The 20,627-nt window shown below is 42.9% G+C and overlaps 2 protein-coding genes across 2 annotated transcripts; both read right to left on the minus strand.

Annotated features, from left to right (window-relative positions):
- Nucleotides 1–751: 751 nt before the first annotated feature.
- On the minus strand, nt 752–3,898 carry LOC117860771 (uncharacterized). Its single transcript, XM_034744145.2, has 2 exons — nt 2,561–3,898; nt 752–1,158 (listed from the first exon to the last, which is right to left on the minus strand). Exons 1-2 carry the CDS (start codon nt 3,832–3,834, stop codon nt 1,056–1,058), a joined length of 1,377 nt encoding a protein of 458 aa, XP_034600036.1. The 5' UTR covers nt 3,835–3,898; the 3' UTR covers nt 752–1,055.
- Nucleotides 3,899–12,217: 8,319 nt separating this feature from the next.
- Nucleotides 12,218–15,612, minus strand: LOC117860773 (uncharacterized). The gene is made up of 2 exons (XM_034744147.2): nt 14,286–15,612; nt 12,218–12,867 (listed from the first exon to the last, which is right to left on the minus strand). The coding sequence occupies exons 1-2, from the start codon at nt 15,557–15,559 to the stop codon at nt 12,765–12,767; spliced, it is 1,377 nt and encodes a 458-aa protein (XP_034600038.1). The 5' UTR covers nt 15,560–15,612; the 3' UTR covers nt 12,218–12,764.
- Between the last annotated feature and the right edge of the window lie 5,015 nt (nt 15,613–20,627).

Consider the following 20,627-nt stretch of genomic DNA (forward strand, 5'->3'; position numbering starts at 1 on the left):
CCTCAGACTCTAGTAGTATAAGTTCTGAACTGAGATGGAAAAAAGGCACGCCGAATGGGCATCTCAAGCTCTAGTTGGCAGAATAGGGCCACATCATCACTACAGCCTCAAGCCCTAAAAGGCACAAAGAAAGGTGCTCACCAACCAGATAGCAAAATAATAAGAGGAGGTTGGCAGCCACATAACCAAAGAGACACGGCAACTAGATAATGAAAACACGAGTTCCTCAGGGATGAGGCTAAAGGAGGTCGGCAGCCACATAGCCAAAGAGGCACTAGGGTATTTGGTTACTCGTATCATTTAAGTTCGTATAAAGATAAATATTGTTCCTTTTATTTGGTTGGATTAAAGGTGTATTTGGTTACATGCACCACATGATTAAATGCATGGATGATCCTAGATGGTGGGTTCAACCAATTTGTTTGCATCATATGGTTCGCTATTATTAGTAAAATAATGTATTAAGTGGGATGGCTTCATCATGACCGGGGACCGGGATGGTACAATTCATCTAACCAAACAAAAGAATCATTATTATTTTGAACCATTTCATACGTGAATCAAATAATACAAATGATACAAAGCAACAAAACACACCCCGATTGTACCAACTCATCCCGGATGCCCACTTTAGTACAATTACAGGTGTGAACTCTATCATACAAACTAGTTGAATTACACCATGCAGACATCCATACATCATGCAGAGAGGTCAGCAGCACTCCTAGGACCCTCGGAAGATGCTTAGATATTGTTGACAATGGCCATTCATCCATAAATAAGTAATGAAATATGTGTTTAAAAAAATGCATTCATCCATAAATAACAGCCCTCACACGGCTAGCATGCCACATAGTCCTCGATGACTAACAAATATAGTCCGCAAACATAGCTGACACGATGCAAGCTAATGTAATACAGGTCCATCAATAATGCAACACCTCATAGACATCACACCACGGGTGAGGTGTGAAGGGCTTTGTTTCAACTTGCACACCAATTTAGTGATCACCATGCTAAGTAGTACCCTTTGTGCTTTGCTTCCAAGTTTAGACTTAGGTTGCGGTTGGCTGCTGTTCAGCGTTCACCCCTAGAACTTCTAGCTTGCATGGCCCCAGACATCCATCCCTACTTGTTTCACCAGCATTCCTCCCAGATCTGTTTCATGTACAAGAGTGCATCTTAGTTAAAAAATCCCTTGGTGTGAAAACAATGATTATAGATGATAAGAAAAAGCAAGAATTCTATAGCAAACATGTCTATGTACTAACAGAAACCTAAACAGCAAAAGCAAGGATTACATAGCAAGCATGTTCATGTACCAAAAGAAAATATTGCTTCATTGGTGCAAATTTTTGCATCATTTTGGCAATAATGACCAAGAAATTCTGTTCAGTAAGGGCGAGGCACACCATATGGCCTGCAACATGCAACGTGTGATTGAATTATGGAAATGAGACAACTGAGCAATGGTGTGTTAACATTTTCCCCTCAAAGAAGTTAACTACAAAGATTATTTGGCTCTTTAGATGGTGTGAAAAATCACAAGGTTAGGCAACTAGTATACAGATAGTGCTTACTGTGTTCAATTCAAGTCATATTGGTTCTGATAAAAACTAATAAATCTTAAGAGCAAAGGAAAAAATATGTAGCAGGCAGGGGTGGAGCTGCACGGGGTGCTGGGGGTGCTGCAGCACCCGCTCAGCACATGCTAGTCCATTTAATATTAACTGTTTTATCTTAAAACTTTGAACATAAAACATGAACTTAGTTCAATTATAGAGTCTCAGCACCCCCTTTGAGCTGATTCTGGCTCCACCCCTGGTAGCAGGCATGTGCACATTCCAGAAGCAAGCATTGTTTTAGTGTTGCACATTTAGCACCATTTTAACCATGACCAATAAGGGCGAGTTACACAACATGGCATGCAAGGTGGAACACATGAAAGATGAATCCTGGCTATGATATAGGATAATAGATATTTGGTACCCATGAACAAACTGCTGAACCATATGATCTTTCAGGCACAGCACACGATAAGCAGAAACTTCTGGGAGAAGGGTTTTACTAGACATGATAGGGAACAATGCAGTACAGTTGAGACAGACTTCTTTAAATGTTGAAATGAAGCAATCCCTTGTACTTCATCAAAAAGAAGCTCCAGAATGTAGATGTAGTGGCGGGGGAGGTATAAGTGCTAATTTTGCGGATGGAAATGTAAAAGATAGTACGATTTATCGATGCAGGTACAATATTAACAATCGAGAGACAAATAGTTAATTGAATAACAATACACCAGACAGATCTAAAGAACACTAGGACTAGGAGCACTGCTATGAATAAATAATGACTAATAATGAAGACCGGAAGCAAAATGAGCGTTATTACACAGTATACCATGATGTTAGTAGTATAACATAATTAAAACAAATGCTCCTGCCAGATAACAAATGGATACCGCAGCTTCAGAATGAAAGCACCTACTCGTGCTGCTGGAACATTTTAGTTTTAGTTTATATGTACCATGTTGGTCCAAAACAGAGAATGCAAGCAAAATTACCTGGAGGAGGACCAAATGTTCAGATGCTTGGAGATCCCACTTTGAAGGTAGGTGAAAGTGTAACCCAGAGGCCTTCCAGAGCCAAAATCAGCCACATCTTTTAGAGTCTTTTTTCTCATATCAAGTGCAATCACCAATGCCTTGTCCTCATCGGGATCAGGTGTGTGCATGATGTAAACAACATCAGCGTCATGCAAGCTCAGAGCAGGGTAACCCGCACAGAGTCTCATCAAGGTTAGCTTTGTATTTTTAACCTGTTTCAGATTAGGCAGCATCAGCATTCGAGCAAACTTGGGGCTGTCCACTGGGATGTCAGAAAATTTGAAAGTGCAGTCCTCTTCCCAGTTGTTCCCAGAACCAATATCTGAAATTTTCATTTTCTTTGTTGCAGCCACCAAATCTTGAGTTGCAGACGTGAGTCCAGAGCCTGGTCTGACGTCGTAACTCATCTCGAAATACTTGATGCAATCTCCAACCACAACAATGTCCCGGAAACACATCGGATAACCCTTGAGCAGCTTGGGCACCAGTGGCAATGGTAATGGAATATAGCGAAGACTATGGTTGTCCCGGAGAAGGTCACAGATAAGCATGCCCCGCCAGAGATCGACCCAGCCCACTGAACCGAACTCACCTCCGATGGTGACCGCAATGTTTGGATATGAATAATTCACATAATTCACTGAATCAACAAACTGATTCTCAGTGTTCCATGTACCTGTCTTGGAGTTGTACAGGTGGAGATCAAATCGCTTGCCGTTGTTCTTAGGATCGATGATCCTATGAAGCAGGGCGAAGTAGAACATATCTTGGTCGCGGCAACGCAAAAGCACAACCTCGTTGTTGGAGAACTTGATGTCGCACGGGATGGGTAACATCTTAAGTGACGGCCGGTTGTTCTCGGTGCCGGCCTGGTAGACGAAGTAGTGGCAGCTCTTAGCGTCGCGGCTGTCGTCCTGACGGAGGATGGGGATGCGGAGCAGGACGAGGTCGTCCTTCGAGTAGATGACCTTGGGCAACCAGTCGAACGCGGAGGGCTTCACGTCGGGGGAATGGACAGTGAAGCAGGAGACCCGCGGCGGGCTGGCCGCCCAGAAGGTGACCTGGATTCTCTTGCCGTCCGCCGTGAAGCCATCGGCGGTAGTGCCGTTGAGGCGACAGCTGAGGTAGCCGTATCGGTCGAGGAGGATCGACTCAGGAGGAGGAGAACCCGGATCCTCGGTGTGGATAAGCGGAGGGATCCTGAGGAACGGATCGACGGACGAGCCGGCCATGGGAAGATCTGGTGTGTGGGCGGAGCGGGGAGGTGAGGAGGGGATAGAAACCCTAACGCCGAGTGATGCCTCTGCTAGGCTCGCTGCCAATGTTTCGCCATACACCGCGTCAGGCCCACCCCGCCGCTTCGCTCTTTGTGGGATAGGTGGCTTCATGGGCTGTTGGCCCGGCTTAGCAGAGGCGGGGAGGTTTTGGGCTAAAAAGGCCCGAGGGAAGAGAAGTGGTGGCCCCATGCTGGGGTTTTCTGGGCTGGATTCAAGCTATTGGAAAGAGGGAAGGAGGAGGTATGGGTTAGAGCAACTCCAACAGTTCCCAAAAAATTCTTTCCCAAAACGAGGTATCGGGGGAATGCTAAAAATATTTTTCCCAAAAAACATATTAGCCCACAACAGAATGTTAAAAACTATACCCCGATAATTCAAAGCAAGCCACGTCATCATAATTGGGTCCATTATCTTAACCACCGTGTGGTTCCATCATTGTTGCTCCACCGGAGCTCTCCACTCAATGTCTCCCTCTGTTCCCCGAGCTGCTCCTTTCTCTCCGCTCGATCTCTTCCTCTTCTTTTCCAATCGGCAAAGCATCAACTTAAGAAGGAAAATACAAACGCCAATCTAAGAACGACGCTTAAGGATCTCACTTGTATCGATAATTTGACAACCAGTATCCTATTGTTCACCAAATATTTTATTCTACTGTGGAATAATAATGTCCCATATTTCATTCTACTAACAGTACCACTATCCTGACTGAACAACTAAAGGCTCAAAACTACGAGTCTCTACAACTGTTGGCACATAAGCAAAGTTCATCTAATCGCTAGTCAGAGCCGCAGCAGTCTCAAACGCAGAATCACAAGTCCCTTCCAGCTTTCTCCACTTCGTCTCCAGGCTCAGCGGGACTACATATCTCTGATGTTCTTGGGTCTTGACGTCTCTTTTCTATTGCATCATCATCCTTTGCGGTAGTAGTGGCCTCCACTGCTTCTGTATGTTTATTCTCATCTGCAGCTGCTTCTGTATGATCAGTTTCAGAATGTTGACGGCGGAGACTCAGGTGCTTGTCCTTGGAGACCCCGGCACCCTACAATCGAGAGCACTCGAGCAGGCCCGCCGTCCTCGCGGATGGGGAATCACAGCGACGACGCCATGCACGCTTGCCCGAAATCGGGACCTCGCCATCGCTGATTTGCTAGTGCCTGGCCTGTCGCCGCGCGCGCATAGCGTGAATCAACTAGCACTCAGTCCCTCCCCTCGTCCAAGGCCTGGCACCACCACGGACGGCCCCCGGACAAGAGCAGGCACCAGAGGCCTTCTCCTCCGCTGATTCGCTTTCTCATCTGCGGCTGCGTGAGGACCCCAGTTCGAGCGCAACCATTGCGCGCTCTCCAGCTCGGCCCGGCCACCCATCTCGTGGCGAAGAGAAGGAGCTCTCAGATGTGGTGGCGATGCCGCAGTCCTCGAGCTCGCACGCCCGGCGGGCAGGGTGGCATCTCCCGCTCCTCCAGCTCTAGCGCCGCCTCCGCGGCCGACATCTCGAGCCCGCCGCCGTCGAGACCCAGCCCCGTGCCGAACCCTGAGGCGGAGCCCTCCTCATCCTCGGCGCCGCCGGTGGCTGTTGCCGAGCCGCTGTGTCGTCGCCGAGCGCGCGCCCGGGAAAAAAACGCCCGCGGGAAAGAGGTTGAGGGCGGATTGGGGAACATCGGGAGTCGCTAATATTTGCGGGGCGAGAGGTGTTTTTTTTGCGTTGCTAATTTTTTGGGGAATTTTAGGTGGACTGTTGGAGTTCTTTTTTTCTCTTTTTTTTCCCTAAAGAAAGTATTGGGGGAAAGATTAGCGGTCTCTTGGAGTTGCTCTTACTTGAATGCCGGTTTGCTCTGTTCTTCCAAAGTCTGACCAAACTGAATCGGCTCCTGTTTTCGACAAACTGAATGGAAGCGAATGGACGGACGACATGCATATTACACGTCCATGGCACAAACAATTCGCGCAGGCTAAACGTTCACTCTACGAACGGTGCTATTATCTTTCACAACGCAAGGGGGTTGAAATTTAGCAAGCAGTTCAACAATCAACAGTAGGGCCCTAATTAAAACCCCCGGGTGGCTCAGGACTAGCGCGCATCACGATGATAATTCAATCATATCTCCTGCGTCCCCAAGTTTGACACGGGGCAAGAGAAGGATAATACCAGTATGGCTCAGCCACATCCCATCTGTTGTTGTCAAATAAAATGTAACCGAATTATTTATGTGAAACAAACGAAAGAAAATAGTATTGGCATGTGTCAAAGAATACCCACCTATTTGGATTAACGTCAGCAGCAAAACACCTACGAACAAAAATAAAAAAACTTGCCATCCAAATAATCCAACTACTTATTTAACTTCTTCATTCCAAACTAATATATATATATATTTAGGAATATGACATTCGCTTGGATATTTACTTAGACCTCCGCCTCTTCTTAGGGAACACTTCGTTCGTATGGGACGATTTCTCCACGCTAGGGACCCTAGAGGAGAAACCTCTGCGAGTGTCGTTCTCGTGTTAGCCCTAGCAGCGGCGTTTGAGGAGAACCCTGTGTACGTAGAGAAGTGTTCCCTTCGAGTGGAACTGCCTAGGGAGATGGTAGAGCTGAATCCTGTGTGCTTGTGGCTAGGAACGGTAAGGGTGAAGATCGGATTGGCCTGGTTCTGAAGCGAGCTAGCGACGCATGCGGTGAGTGCCCTCTATTCTTCTCCCATGTGTTTTCAGTTGATTTTGATTGATTTCCCACGAAGGTACTGATGATTTCTGTAGGTAGATCGTTGGCCGTAGATGGTCTGGAGCAGGTTGCCTCCCTCCCTCTTTCAAAAATCCCCTCTGACGTGCTGACCTCGTTCAGACATTGAGCCTAGTTCTGAGAGCAATTTTCATGCCCAGCTTACAGACAAGATCCATATGCTAATGCAATCTCATGGTTATCTGGATGCATTGACTTGAATTGGCACTACATGATTTCTCTGATCTCAGTTTATCTCGCTGAGACACCAAGAGCTGCTGCGCCTGTAAATTGGTACTTGCCAAGATCATTCTAGTCATCAATTAAAAATAGATAAATCTAGGCATAGTTTCTAATTGTAGTATGCTCATGTTTTATGCCATTCTAGTATCTATCCAAATAAAAATTCTTTTAGTTGGCATATTATCCATATTGATTATTCCACAATGTAGATCAGTCCTTTTCGACAAGGTTTATTTGTTGGATAAGAGATACCTATTCAGATAACTAGAGATTTGTTTCCTTCTTTTCTCTTATAAATGATTTGATGAATTTTATACTTTTAATTGTGAATATGACTAGATGAGTTCAATTAAAAATTCAGATGAGCGATTTGGTTTTGGTTCAGTGATGTAAATTTTCAGATGTGCATGCTCCTTACTGCCTGATATACATTCATCTGAGAGATGCTGATATGATTTGCCAATCCGAATTTGGTGCTAGGTGCAGGTTTTGGTTTGATCCCTTGATATGAGTTAATAAATTCAGATCAGTATACTTTGTTAATCATTCCAGATGTTCTGAAGCTTTGGACTTAGAAACATTGCATACGAAACTACTTTGCCTTGTCAATATGCCTCTTTCTATCCGAAATGCTTATGGTAGGCCCGATTGGCTTCTTTTTTTAGTCCCTGACGTTGTGTGATGCTGTCTCTACAGGGTTGACGGGATGGCTTCTACTACCAAGGCCCATGCTTCATGACTAGCTGGAGTTGACGAGCAGAAGGCCAACAGTGTTACGTGAATTACGCAACTCCTGCTGGCTCCGACCCAAACATAGCCTTTTGGATCATCTTTTGTGCAGGTGTTGAGCACCAGGACCATCTAGCTAAACTTCCATGTGCTGCGATTAGGTTCCTGCCTGGATTTGGTTATATTACCCATTTTCACCATTCTATTCTTCAACTCCGTTCATTTTATTTTAGCTCTTCCATGAGATGAGATGGGTCCTGCAAACGTCTTTCTTATTGATATTATATGCATATTTTTTTAAAACTGATTACTAGTTAAAGTTATGTAGTAAAGGGTGGATCAAAGTGCCACTTCCATAGTTGTTATATGAACTAGTCGTTGGTTAGGTTTCTGAAATCATGTCAGTATCTGCTCTTCTTAAATTGCATGTATTGAATTTTAGGCATGCCATTCTATATTGTTATATATATCTATGTAGTAGCTGATATTACAGATTTAAGGTTCCTTATTGTTACATTTTAAATGGTCTGCTTAGGTCACCTTGCAGTGAGATGGCATCCAGTAATCTCTGTTGCTTTGTTCAAATTTGATGGCACCACTCTTAATACCGAGTCCCTCAATAGTGTCAGCATGATTGCATAGCTGGAATGGTGGCTAAATTAAACATTGGGCTCAGTTCAATTGTCATTTTAGAGCACCCTCTGCACTGTTCTTGAGCTCCAGGACCATCTTCTTGCGAAACTTCAATGACCTTAGGTTAGGTTCCTGCATGCAGCTTTGATTTGGTTTTCTATTGTTGCCAGTCTGTTGTTCTTCAGTTCCCATTCATTTTGTTATGGCTTTTCCATGAGATGGATCCTGCAAACTGCTATCTGCTTTGCATATAATTGCAATATAAGCTATTTCCATTCACATGCGTCATCATTTGTGAATAGAAAAGTATATGCCACAATGCATAGGTTGTTAGCTCTTGTGTTCCAGCATAGTATTATTTGTGCTCAAGCTACTTTGGATGCAAATAACTGAGGTTTCTATGGGGCAATATATATATATATATATATATATATATATATATATATATATATATATATATATATTCAAAGTTCCATTCACCTCGTACATTTGTTTAGCCTAGTCTTTGTGCAGGATAAGCTCAAGATCTAATCACATATGATCAACACAGTATTACATGACATCTCATGTTCATTCGTACTACAGGTGCAACACAAATCAAGCATCATGGAGACTCTTCCATTAAGTTATATAAAAAGGACAGTCAGTAGATGGATAGGAGAAAAGCTTCTAGCCCCAAATGATTTTAGAACAAACCCTGCTAAACCTAATGTCTATTGCCTATTATCCTGCCACTAGTAGGGATCTTGAAGCTAAGCAGCAAGAAACCTGCATAATCACTAATTAAGAATAATCACATTCAAACATAGAAGCTAGATTGCTATGCTATCCTATCCTCAGTTACCTCCGATGGCACAAACGCCATGAACCTTGTCATAGGAGTGGGATTATAGGGGGCTAAATCCATCAGCCCTCTTTTCGCCATCATATTCCTGCATTCACCATGAGTGATGGAACCAAATTGTGCATTAACCTGCCATGTCAAAGAATGCATGATAACCTCAAGGTCAATGTAGATTGATATGATTTTTTTTTCATTACAAGAAAGGGACTGGTTATCTGCACATCTCAAGAAAGAACACACACACATCAATCCATTTTTCCATCCATTTTTCGAGGATGCATATGTACCATAGGAGCACGAACATAATACAGTAACAGATAAATAGGTACAGAACCTCAAGAGTAAACTGCAATTCAGGAATCATGGCACATATCAGATTATTAAGACATGTTATAGTCCGACCTCAAGTTCTAGCCTAAATCATGTAAATCTTCTAGAAAGAGAATGTCCCCACTACACTTGCCGAGTATAATTTAACAAGCAAAATGGAAGAAAAGAAAAGCATCCCCATTGCATTTTTGAGATAATGACCTCACAAATGTTCCCTCTTTGTGACTTCCATTCGCAGTTAGAGAGAAAATAATTTCAGTAAGCAACTTAAAATAATGTGAACATTTTTTCACGAGGGGGATAGCACACTGAAAAACGAACACCATCTCTTGGCTGATGCACAAGCTTGAAACGTGATTCTAGATGTGTCTTTGCAGGTGTACAATTCTCAAAATATATTAAGTTATGATCACAACTGTAGATCAAGATAAGGCTATTTTAGCTAGAGGCATCACCATCCATGCATCTTGAGTTGGCATATTCTTATTAAAATGTATGTACATATATTTTTGCTCTTAAATGCCAACTGCAATAATGTTCATATATCAAGCTGGACAGAAACACGGTAGTCGGCGCAGGATAGATAGCACAATGGAAGCAGAGGCGGGCTTCATTGGCTGTTGGCCCTGCTTAGCAGAGGCGGGGAGGTTTTGGGCTAAAAAGGCTTGAGGAAGAGAAGTGGTGGCCCTATGCTGGGGTTTTCTGGGCTGGATTCAAGATATTGGAAAAGAGGGAAGGAGAAGGTATGCTAGGATAGAGAGGCATTCGATCCATAAATGGCATTATTTTTGACCTAGCTTGTCAGTCATAAATAGTCATGGCTTTTATGACTCAGCTAAAGGAGGCCCGGCAGCTGCTTGCTACTATCTACTCATTGGGCGTCCTATCATCGGACACTAGTGGGATCGCTGAACTGCTCATTCCCCTTCCCCTGTTCATCTTTGTCGCAGCTTGATCCTAAGATTTGAACTTCATATATATGTGCGGTTCAATGGAGAATTCGTTTGGAGATACAAGTGATACAACCTACATGTGCACTTATGTTTTCCTTGAACCATGTACATTTAACCGTGAAATGTGTTGAAATGCCTTTTGGATCAAACCTTCTTTGACATTTTGTCATTTTTTTGCTTGAATCTCCTTTATGTGGCAGAATAGCCCATTGCCAGCAGGTTTTGGGAGCATTTTGGAAAATTTTGCTAGTGCATGAAAAACGATGCGAAATGGGTGCATTTCGGTAACCGAATGCTCTATTTCGAGGTAGCGTACTTCCGACGGATTTTTTTCCCTACGAATACATCCAATCTACCCCATTAAACCCTAGATGATGTTTGGGAGCATTTTAGAGTATTTCGCTAGTGCACGAAAAAGATGCGAAACGGGTGCATTTTGATACCCAAATGCACTGTTTCGACTGATTATTCGCTATGAACACATCCAATCTACTCCATTAGACCCTAGATGATGTTTGGGAGCATTTCGCTGCAAAAAAAGATGCGAAACGGATGCGTTTCAGTACCCGAATGCACTGTTTCGGGATATCGAACTTCCGACGGATTTTTTCACTACGAACGCATCCAATCTACTCCATTAGACCCTAGATTATATTTGGGAGCATTTTGGAATATTTCGATAGTGCAGAAAAACGATGCGAAATGGGTGCGTTTCGGTACCCGTATGCACCATTTGTAGCGAACTTTTGATGGATTTTTTTTTTGCTACAAACGCATCCAATCTACTCCATTAGACCCTAGATTATATTTGGGAGCATTTTGGAACATTTCGATAGTGCAGAAAAATGATGCGAAATGGGTGTGTTTAGTACACGTATGCTTTGTTTCGGGGTAGCGAACTTTTGATGGATTTTTTTCGCTACGAACGCATCCAAACTACTCCATTAGACCCTAGATGATTTTTGGGAGCATTTTGGAACATTTTGCTAGTGCACGAAAAATGATGCGAAATGGGTGCGTTTCGGTACCGAATGCACTGTTTTGGGGTAGCGAACTTCTGACGGATTTTTTCGCTAGGAACGCATGCAATCTACTCCATTAGACCCTAGATGATGTTTGGGAGTATTTTGGAGCATTTAGTTAGTGCACAAAAAACGATGCAAAACAGTGCATTTCAGTACAACTATGGAAATGTTGCGAAAAATTGTTATAAGGATATGGAAATGTTTTGAAAATGATATTTCAAATAATATACTAGTTACAACTATTAAATGAGTCACCATCACAATGGTCATGAAATAAAATGTAAAATATCAAAACTTGGCATGTCTGTTTGCTTGAAAATGGAACGAATGAGTGGCACGCTGGAGGCGTGCCTCAGACTCTAGTAGTATAAGTTCTGAACTGAGATGGAAAAAAGGCACGCCGAATGGGCGTCTCAAGCTCTAGTTGGCAGAATTGGGCCACATCATCACTACAGCCTCGAGCCCTAAAAGGCTCAAAGAAAGGTGCTCACCAACAAGATAGCAAAATCATAAGAGGAGGTTGGCAGCCACATAACCAAAGAGACACGGCAACTAGATAATGAAAACACGAGTTCCTCAGGGATGAGGCTAAAGGAGGTCGGCAGCCACATAGCCAAAGAGGCACTAGGGTATTTGGTTACTCGTATCATTTAAGTTCGTATAAAGATAAATATTGTTCCTTTTATTTGGTTGGATTAAAGGTGTATTTGGTTACATGCACCACATGATTAAATGCATGGATGATCCTAGATGGTGGGTTCAACCAATTTGTTTGCATCATATGGTTCGCTATTATTAGTAAAATAATGTATTAAGTGGGATGGCTTCATCATGACCGGGGACCGGGATGGTACAATTCATCTAACCAAACAAAAGAATCATTATTATTTTGAACCATTTCATACGTGCACGTATCAAATAATACAAATGATACAAAGCAACAAAACACACCCCGATTGTACCAACTCATCCCGGATGCCCACTTTAGTACAATTACAGGTGTGAACTCTATGATACAAACTAGTTGAATTACACCATGCAGACATCCATACATCATGCAGAGAGGTCAGCAGCACTCCTAGGACCCTCGGAAGATGCTTAGATATTGTTGACAATGGCCATTCATCCATAAATAAGTAATGAAATATGTGTTTAAAAAAATGCATTCATCCATAAATAACAGCCCTCACACGGCTAGCATGCCACATAGTCCTCGATGACTAACAAATATAGTCCGCAAACATAGCTGACACGATGCAAGCTAATGTAATACAGGTCCATCAATAATGCAACACCTCATAGACATCACACCACGGGTGAGGTGTGAAGGGCTTTGTTTCAACTTGCACACCAATTTAGTGATCACCATGCTAAGTAGTACCCTTTGTGCTTTGCTTCCAAGTTTAGACTTAGGTTGCGGTTGGCTGCGGTTCAGCGTTCACCTCTAGAACTTCTAGCTTGCATGGCCCCAGACATCCATCCCTACTTGTTTCACCAGCATTCCTCCCAGATCTGTTTCATGTACAAGAGTGCATCTTAGTTAAAAAATCCCTTGGTTTGAAAACAATAATTATAGATGATAAGAAAAAGCAAGAATTCTATAGTAAACATGTCTATGTACTAACAGAAACCTAAACAGCAAAAGCAAGGATTACATAGCAAGCATGTTCATGTACCAAAAGAAAATATTGCTTCATTGGTGCAAATTTTTGCATCATTTTGGAAATAATGACCAAGAAATTCTGTTCAGTAAGGGTGAGGCACACCATATGGCCTGCAACATGCAACGTGTGCTTGAATTATGGAAATGAGACAACTGCGCACTGGTGTGTTAACATTTTACCCTCAAAGAAGTTAACTATAAAGATTATTTGGCTCCTTAGATGGTATGAAAAATCACAAGGTTAGGCAACTAGTAATACAGATAGTGCTTACTGTGTTCAATTCAAGTCATATTGGTTCTGATAAAAATTAATAAATCTTAAGAGAAAAGGAAAAATACGTAGCAGGCAGGGGTGGAGCTGCACGGGGTGCTGGGGGTGCTGCAGCACCCCTACCCCCAGCACCCCCTCAGTTCATGCTAGTCCATTTAATATTAACTGTTTTATCTTAAAACTTTGAACATAAAACATGAACTTAGTTCAATTATAGAGTCTCAGCACCCCCTTTGAGCTGATTCTGGCTCCACCCCTGGTAGCAGGCATGTGCACATTCCAGAAGCAAGCATTGTTTTAGTGTTGCACATTTAGCACCATTTTAACCATGACCAATAAGGGCGAGTTACACAATATGGCATGCAAGGTGGAACACATGAAAGATGAATCCTGGCTATGAGATAGGATAATAGATATTTGGTAGCCATGAACAAACTGCTGAACCATATGATCTTTCAGGCACAGCACACTATAAGCAGAAACTTCTGGGAGAAGGGTTTTACTAGACATGATAGGGAACAATGCAGTACAATTGAGACAGACTTCTTTAAATGTTGAAATGAAGCGATCCCTTATACTTCATCAAAAAGAAGCTCCAGAATGTAGATGTAGTGGCGGGGGAGGTATAAGTGCTAATTTTGCGGATGGAAATGTAAAAGGTAGTACGATTTATCAATGCAGGTACAATATTAACAATCGAGAGACAAATAGTTAATTGAATAACAATAAACCAGACAGATCTAAAGAACACTAGGACTAGGAGCACTGCTATGAATAAATAATGACTAATAATGAAGACCGGAAGCAAAATGAGCGTTATTACACAGTATACCATGATGTTAGTAGTATAACATAATTAAAACAAATGCTCCTGCCAGATAACAAATGGATACCGCAGCTTCAGAATGAAAGAACCTACTCGTGCTGCTGGTACATTTTAGTTTTAGTTTATATGTACTATGTTGGTCCAAAACAGAGAATGCAAAAAAAAATTACCTGGAGGAGGACCAAATGTTCAGATGCTTGGAGATCCCACTTTTAAGGTAGGTGAAAGTGTAACCCAGAGGCCTTCCAGAGCCAAAATCAGCCACATCTTTTAGAGTCTTTTTTCTCATATCAAGTGCAATCACCAATGCCTTGTCCTCATCGGGATCAGGTGTGTGCATGATGTAAACAACATCAGCGTCATGCAAGCTCAGAGCAGGGTAACCCGCACAAAGTCTCATCAAGGTTAGCTTTGTATTTTTAACCTGTTTCAGATTAGGCAGCATCAGCATTCGAGCAAACTTGGGGCTGTCCACTGGGATGTCAGAAAATTTGAAAGTGCAGTCCTCTTCCCAGTTGTTCCCAGAACCAATATCTGAAATTTTCATTTTCTTTGTTGCAGCCACCAAATCTTGAGTTGCAGACGTGAGTCCAGAGCCTGGTCTGACGTCGTAGCTCATCTCGAAATACTTGATGCAATCTCCAACCACAACAATGTCCCGGAAATACATCGGATAACCCTTGAGCAGCTTGGGCACCAGTGGCAATGGTAATGGAATATAGCGAAGACTATGGTTGTCCCGGAGAAGGTCACAGATAAGCATGCCCCGCCAGAGATCGACCCAGCCCACTGAACCGAACTCACCTCCGATGGTGACCGCAATGTTTGGATATGAATAATTCAAATAATTCACTGAATCAACAAACTGATTCTCAGTGTTCCATGTACCTGTCTTGGAGTTGTACAGGTGGAGATCAAATCGCTTGCCGTTGTTCTTAGGATCGATGATCCTATGAAGCAGGGCGAAGTAGAACATATCTTGGTCGCGGCAACGCAAAAGCACAAGCTCGTCGTAGGAGAACGTGAAGTCGCACGGGATGGGTAACATCGTAAGTGACGGCCGGTTGTTCTCGGTGCCGGCCTGGTAGACGAAGTAGTGGCAGCTCTCAGCGTCGAGGCTGTCGTCCTGACGGAGGATGGGGATGCGGAGCAGGACGAGGTCGTCCTCCGAGTAGATGACCGTGGGCAACCAGTCGAACGCGGAGGGCTTCACGTCGGGGCAATGGACAGTGAAGCAGGAGACCCGCGGCGGGCTGGCCGCCCAGAAGGTGACCTGGATTCTCTTGCCGTCCGCCGTGAAGCCATCGGCGGTAGTGCCGTTGAGGCGACAGCTGAGGTAGCCGTATCGGTCGAGGAGGATCGACTCAGGAGGAGGAGAACCCGGATCCTCGGTGTGGATAAGCGGAGGGACCCTGAGGAACGGAAGGAGGGACGAGCGGGCCATGGGAAGATCTGGTGTGTGGGCGGAGCGGGGAGGTGAGGAGGGGATAGAAACCCTAACGCCGAGTGTTGCCTCTGCTAGGCTCGCTGCCAATGTTTCGCCATACACCGCTTCAGGCCCACCCCGCCGCTTCGCTCTTTGTGGGATAGGTGGGCTTCATGGGCTGTTGGCCCGGCTTAGCTGAGGCGGGGAGGTTTTGGGCTAAAAAGGCCCGAGGGAAGAGAAGTGGTGGCCCCATGCTGGGGTTTTCTGGGCTGGATTCAAGCTATTGGAAAGAGGGAAGGAGGAGGTATGGGTTACTTGAATGCCGGTTTGCTCTGTTCTTCCAAAGTCTGACCAAACTGAATCGGCTCCTGTTTTCGACAAACTGAATGGAAGCGAATGGACGGACGACATGCATATTACACGTCCATGGCACAAACAATTCGCGCAGGCTAAACGTTCACTCTACGAACGGTGCTATTATCTTTCACAACGCAAGGGGGTTGAAATTTAGCAAGCAGTTCAACAATCAACAGTAGGGCCCTAATTAAAACCCCCGGGTGGCTCAGGACTAGCGCGCATCACGATGATAATTCAATCATATCTCCTGCGTCCCCAAGTTTGACACGGGGCAAGAGAAGGATAATACCAGTATGGCTCAGCCACATCCCATCTGTTGTTGTCAAATAAAATGTAACCGAATTATTTATGTGAAACAAATGAAAGAAAATAGTATTGGCATGTGTCAAAGAATACCCACCTATTTGGATTAACGTCAGCAGCAAAACACCTACGAACAAAAATAAAAAAACTTGACATCCAAATAATCCAACTACTTATTTAACTTCTTCATTCCAAACTAATATGCATGCTAATTTTGCTATGTATATGTGTGTGTATATATAATATGGTACCGTACGGAACAGCCGTACCCGAGCCCATCCGCCGGACCAGGCTCGCTCGCATCCCGCCGGTTTTTGTTTCACCCCACCTCCTCCGGGTTTTTTTTCGACTTTTTCCTCCAAACGTGGGTGATTCGTCGTGGCAGTTCAGTTTCCCGTCGTGCCTCCCACCTTCCGATCCAGGTTGACTGCAACGGAATCGCATTTGTGGAGTTCTTCCTCGATAGCTTCCTAATACCCCCCTTCACCTTGATTTCTACGGATTAATGAGATCTCATTCTCCCCCATCGCAAGGTGCCCTCTATTCTTCTCCTGTGTGTTTTCAGTTGATTTTGATTGATTTCCCACTAAGGTACCAATGATTTGTGCAGGTAGATCGTTGGCCGTAGATGGTCTGGAGCAGGTTGCCTCCCTCCCTCTTTCGAAAATCCCTCTGACCTGCTGACCTCGTTCATACATTGAGCCTAGTTCTGAGAGCAATTTTCATGTCCAGCTTACAGACAAGATCCATGTGCTAATGCAATCTCATGGTTATCTGGATGCATTGACTTGAATTGGCACTACATGATTTCTCTTATCTCAGTTTATCTCGCTGAGACACCAAGAGCTGCTGCGCCTGTAAATTGGTTCTTGCCAAGATCATTCTAGTCATCAATTAAAAATAAATAAATCTAGGCATAGTTTCTAATTGTAGTATGCTCATGTTTTATGCCATTCTAGTATCTATCCAAATAAAAATTCTTTTAGTTGGCATATTATCCATGTTGATTATTCCACAATGTAGATCAGTCCTTTTCGACAAGGTTTATTTGTTGGATAAGAGATACCTATTCAGATAACTAGAGATTTGTTTCCTTCTTTTCTCTTATAAATGATTTGATGAGCTTTATACTTTTATTTGTGAATATGACTAGATGAGTTCCAATTAAAAATTCAGATGAGCGATTTGGTTTTGGTTCAGTGATGTAAATTTTCAGATGTGCATGCTTCTTACTGCCTGATATACATTCATCTGAGAGATGCTGATATGATTTGCCAATCCGAATTTGGTGCTAGGTGCAGGTTTTGGTTTGATCCCTTGATATGAGTTAATAAATTCAGATCAGTATACTTTGTTAATCATTCCAGATGTTCTGAAGCTTTGAACTTAGAAACATTGCATACGAAACTACTTTGCCTTGTCAATATGCCTCTTTCTATCCGAAATGCTTATGGTAGGTCCGATTGGCTTCTTTTTTAGTCCCTGATGTTGTGTGATGTTGTCTCTACAGGGTTGACGGGATGGCTTCTACTACCAAGGCCCATGCTTCATGACAAGCTGGAGTTGACGAGCAGAAGGCCAACAGTGTTACGTGAATTACCCAACTCCGGCTGGCTCCGACCCAAACATAGCCTTTTGGAGCATCTTTTGTGCAGGTGTTGAGCACCAGGACCATCTAGCTAAACTTCCATGTGCTGCGATTAGGTTCCTGCCTGGATTTGGTTATATTACCCATTTTCACCATTCTATTCTTCAACTCCGTTCATTTTATTTTAGCTCTTCTATGAGATGAGATGGGTCCTGCAAACGTCTTTCTTATTGATATTATATGCATATTATTTTTAAAATTGATTACTAGTTAAAGTTATGTAGTAAAGGGTGGATCAAAGTGCCACTTCCATAGTTGTTATATGAACTAGTCGTTGGTTAGGTTTCTGAAATCATGTCAGTATCTGCTCTGCTTAAATTGCATGTATTGAATTTTAGGCATGCCATTCTATATTGTTATATATATCTATGTAGTAGCTGATATTACAGATTTAAGGTTCCTTATTGTTACATTTTAAATGGTCTGCTTAGGTCACCTTGCAGTGAGATGGCATCCAGTAATCTCTGTTGCTTTGTTCAAATTTGATGGCACTACTCTTAATACAGAGTTCCTCAATAGTGTCAGCATGATTGCATAGCTGGAATGGTGGCTAAATTAAACATTGGGCTCAGTTCAATTGTCATTTTAGAGCACCCTCTGCACTGTTCTTGAGCTCCAGGACCATCTTCTTGCGAAACTTCAATGACCTTAGGTTAGGTTCCTGCATGCAGCTTTGATTTGGTTTTCTATTGTTGCCAGTCTGTTGTTCTTCAGTTCCCATTCATTTTGTTATGGCTTTTCCATGAGATGGATCCTGCAAACTGCTATCTGCTTTGCATATAATTGCAATATAAGCTATTTCCATTCACATGCGTCATCATGGAGAGTCTTCCATTAAGTTATATAAAAAGGACAGTCAGTAGGTGGATAGGAGAAAAGCTTCTAGCCCCAAATGATTTTAGAACAAACCCTGCTAAACCTAATGTCTATTGCCTATTATCGTGCCACTAGTAAGGATCTTGAAGCTAAGCAGCAAGAAACCTGCATAATCACTAATTAAGAATAATCACATTCAAACATAGAAGCTAGATTGCTATGCTATCCTATCCTCAGTTACCTCCGATGGCACAAACACCCTGAACCTTGTCATAGGAGTGGGATTATAGGGGGCTAAATCCAGCAGCCCTCTTTTCTCCATCATATTCCTGCATTCACCATGAGTGATGGAACCACATTGTGCATTAACCTGCCATGTCAAAGAATGCATGATAACCTCAAGGTCAATGTAGATTGATATGATTTTTTTTCATTACAAGAAAGGGACTGGTTATCTGCACATCTCAAGAAAGCACATACACACATCAATCCATTTTTCCATCCATTTTTCCAGGATGCATATGTACCATAGGAGCACGAACATAATACAGTAAAAGATAAATAGGTACAGAACCTCAAGAGTAAACTGCAATTCAGGAATCATGGCACATATCAGATTATTAAGACATGTTATAGTCCGACCTCAAGTTCTAGCCTAAATCATGTAAATCTTCTAGAAAGAGAATGTCCCCACTACACTTGCAGAGTATAGTTTAACAAGCAAAATGGAAGAAAAGAAAAGCATCCCCATTGCATTTTTGAGATAATGGCCTCACAAATGTTCCCTCTTTGTGACTTCCATTCGCAGTTAGAGAGAAAATAATTTCAGTAAGCAACTTAAAATAATGTGAACATTTTTTCACGAGGGGGATAGCACACTGAAAAACGAACACCATCTCTTGGCTGATGCACAAGCCTGAAACGTGATTCTAGATGTGTCTTTGCAGGTGTACAATTATCAAAATATATTAAGTTATGATCACAACTGTAGATCAAGATAAGGCTATTTTAGCTAGAGGTATCACCATCCATGCATCTTGAGTTGGCTTATTCTTATTAAAATGTATGTACATATATTTTTGCTCTTAAATGCCAACTGCAATAATGTTCATATATCAAGCTGGATAGAAACACGGTACTCGGCGCAGGATAGATAGCACAATGGAAGCAGAGGCGAGCTTCATGGGCTGTTGGCCCGGCTTACAAGAGGCGGGGAGGTTTTGGGCTAAAAAGGCTTGAGGAAGAGAAGTGGTGGCCCTATGCTGGGGTTTTCTGGGCTGGATTCAAGATATTTGAAAAGAGGGAAGGAGAAGGTATGCCAGGATAGAGAGGCATTCGATCCATAAATGGCATTATTTCTGACCTAGCTTGTCAGTCATAAATAGTCATGGCTTTTATGACTCAGCTAAAGGAGGCCCGACAGCTGCTTGCTACTATCTACTCATTGGGTGTCCTATCATCGGACACTGGTGGGATCGCTGAACTGCTCATTCCCCTTCCCCTGTTCATCTTTGTCGCAGCTTGATCCTAAGATTTGAACTTCATATATATGTGCGGTTCAATGGAGAATTCGTTTGGAGATACAAGTGATACAACCTACATGTGCACTTATGTTTTCCTTGAACCATGTACATTTAACCGTGAAATATGTTGAAATGCCTTTTGGATCAAACGTTCTTTGACATTTTGTCATTTTTTTGCTTGAATCTCCGTTATGTGGCAGAATAGCCCATTGCCAGCAGGTTTTGGGAGCATTTTGGAAATTTTTTCTAGTGCACGAAAAACGATGCGAAATGGGTCCATTTCGGTAACCGAATGCTCTATTTCGAGGTAGCGTACTTCCAACAGATTTTTTCCCTACGAATACATCCAATCTACCCCATTAAACCCTAGATGATGTTTGGGAGCATTTTAGAGTATTTCGCTAGTGCACGAAAAATATGCGAAACGGGTGCATTTCGA

This window comes from Setaria viridis, chromosome 6, assembly GCF_005286985.2.
Source record: "Setaria viridis chromosome 6, Setaria_viridis_v4.0, whole genome shotgun sequence".
Taxonomy (NCBI): domain Eukaryota; kingdom Viridiplantae; phylum Streptophyta; class Magnoliopsida; order Poales; family Poaceae; genus Setaria; species Setaria viridis.

What these genes read in the sequence shown, in the direction of transcription:
- LOC117860771 (XM_034744145.2), bottom strand. Translation starts at nt 3,834, where the DNA reads ATGGCCGGCTCGTCCGTCGATCCGTTCCTCAGGATCCCTCCGCTTATC. An exon ending in AACATTTGGTCCTCCTCCAG is followed by an intron (nt 1,159 to 2,560) that starts GTAATTTTGCTT and finishes TACATGAAACAG; the next exon opens with ATCTGGGAGGAATGCTGGTG.
- LOC117860773 (XM_034744147.2), bottom strand. Translation starts at nt 15,559, where the DNA reads ATGGCCCGCTCGTCCCTCCTTCCGTTCCTCAGGGTCCCTCCGCTTATC. An exon ending in AACATTTGGTCCTCCTCCAG is followed by an intron (nt 12,868 to 14,285) that starts GTAATTTTTTTT and finishes TACATGAAACAG; the next exon opens with ATCTGGGAGGAATGCTGGTG.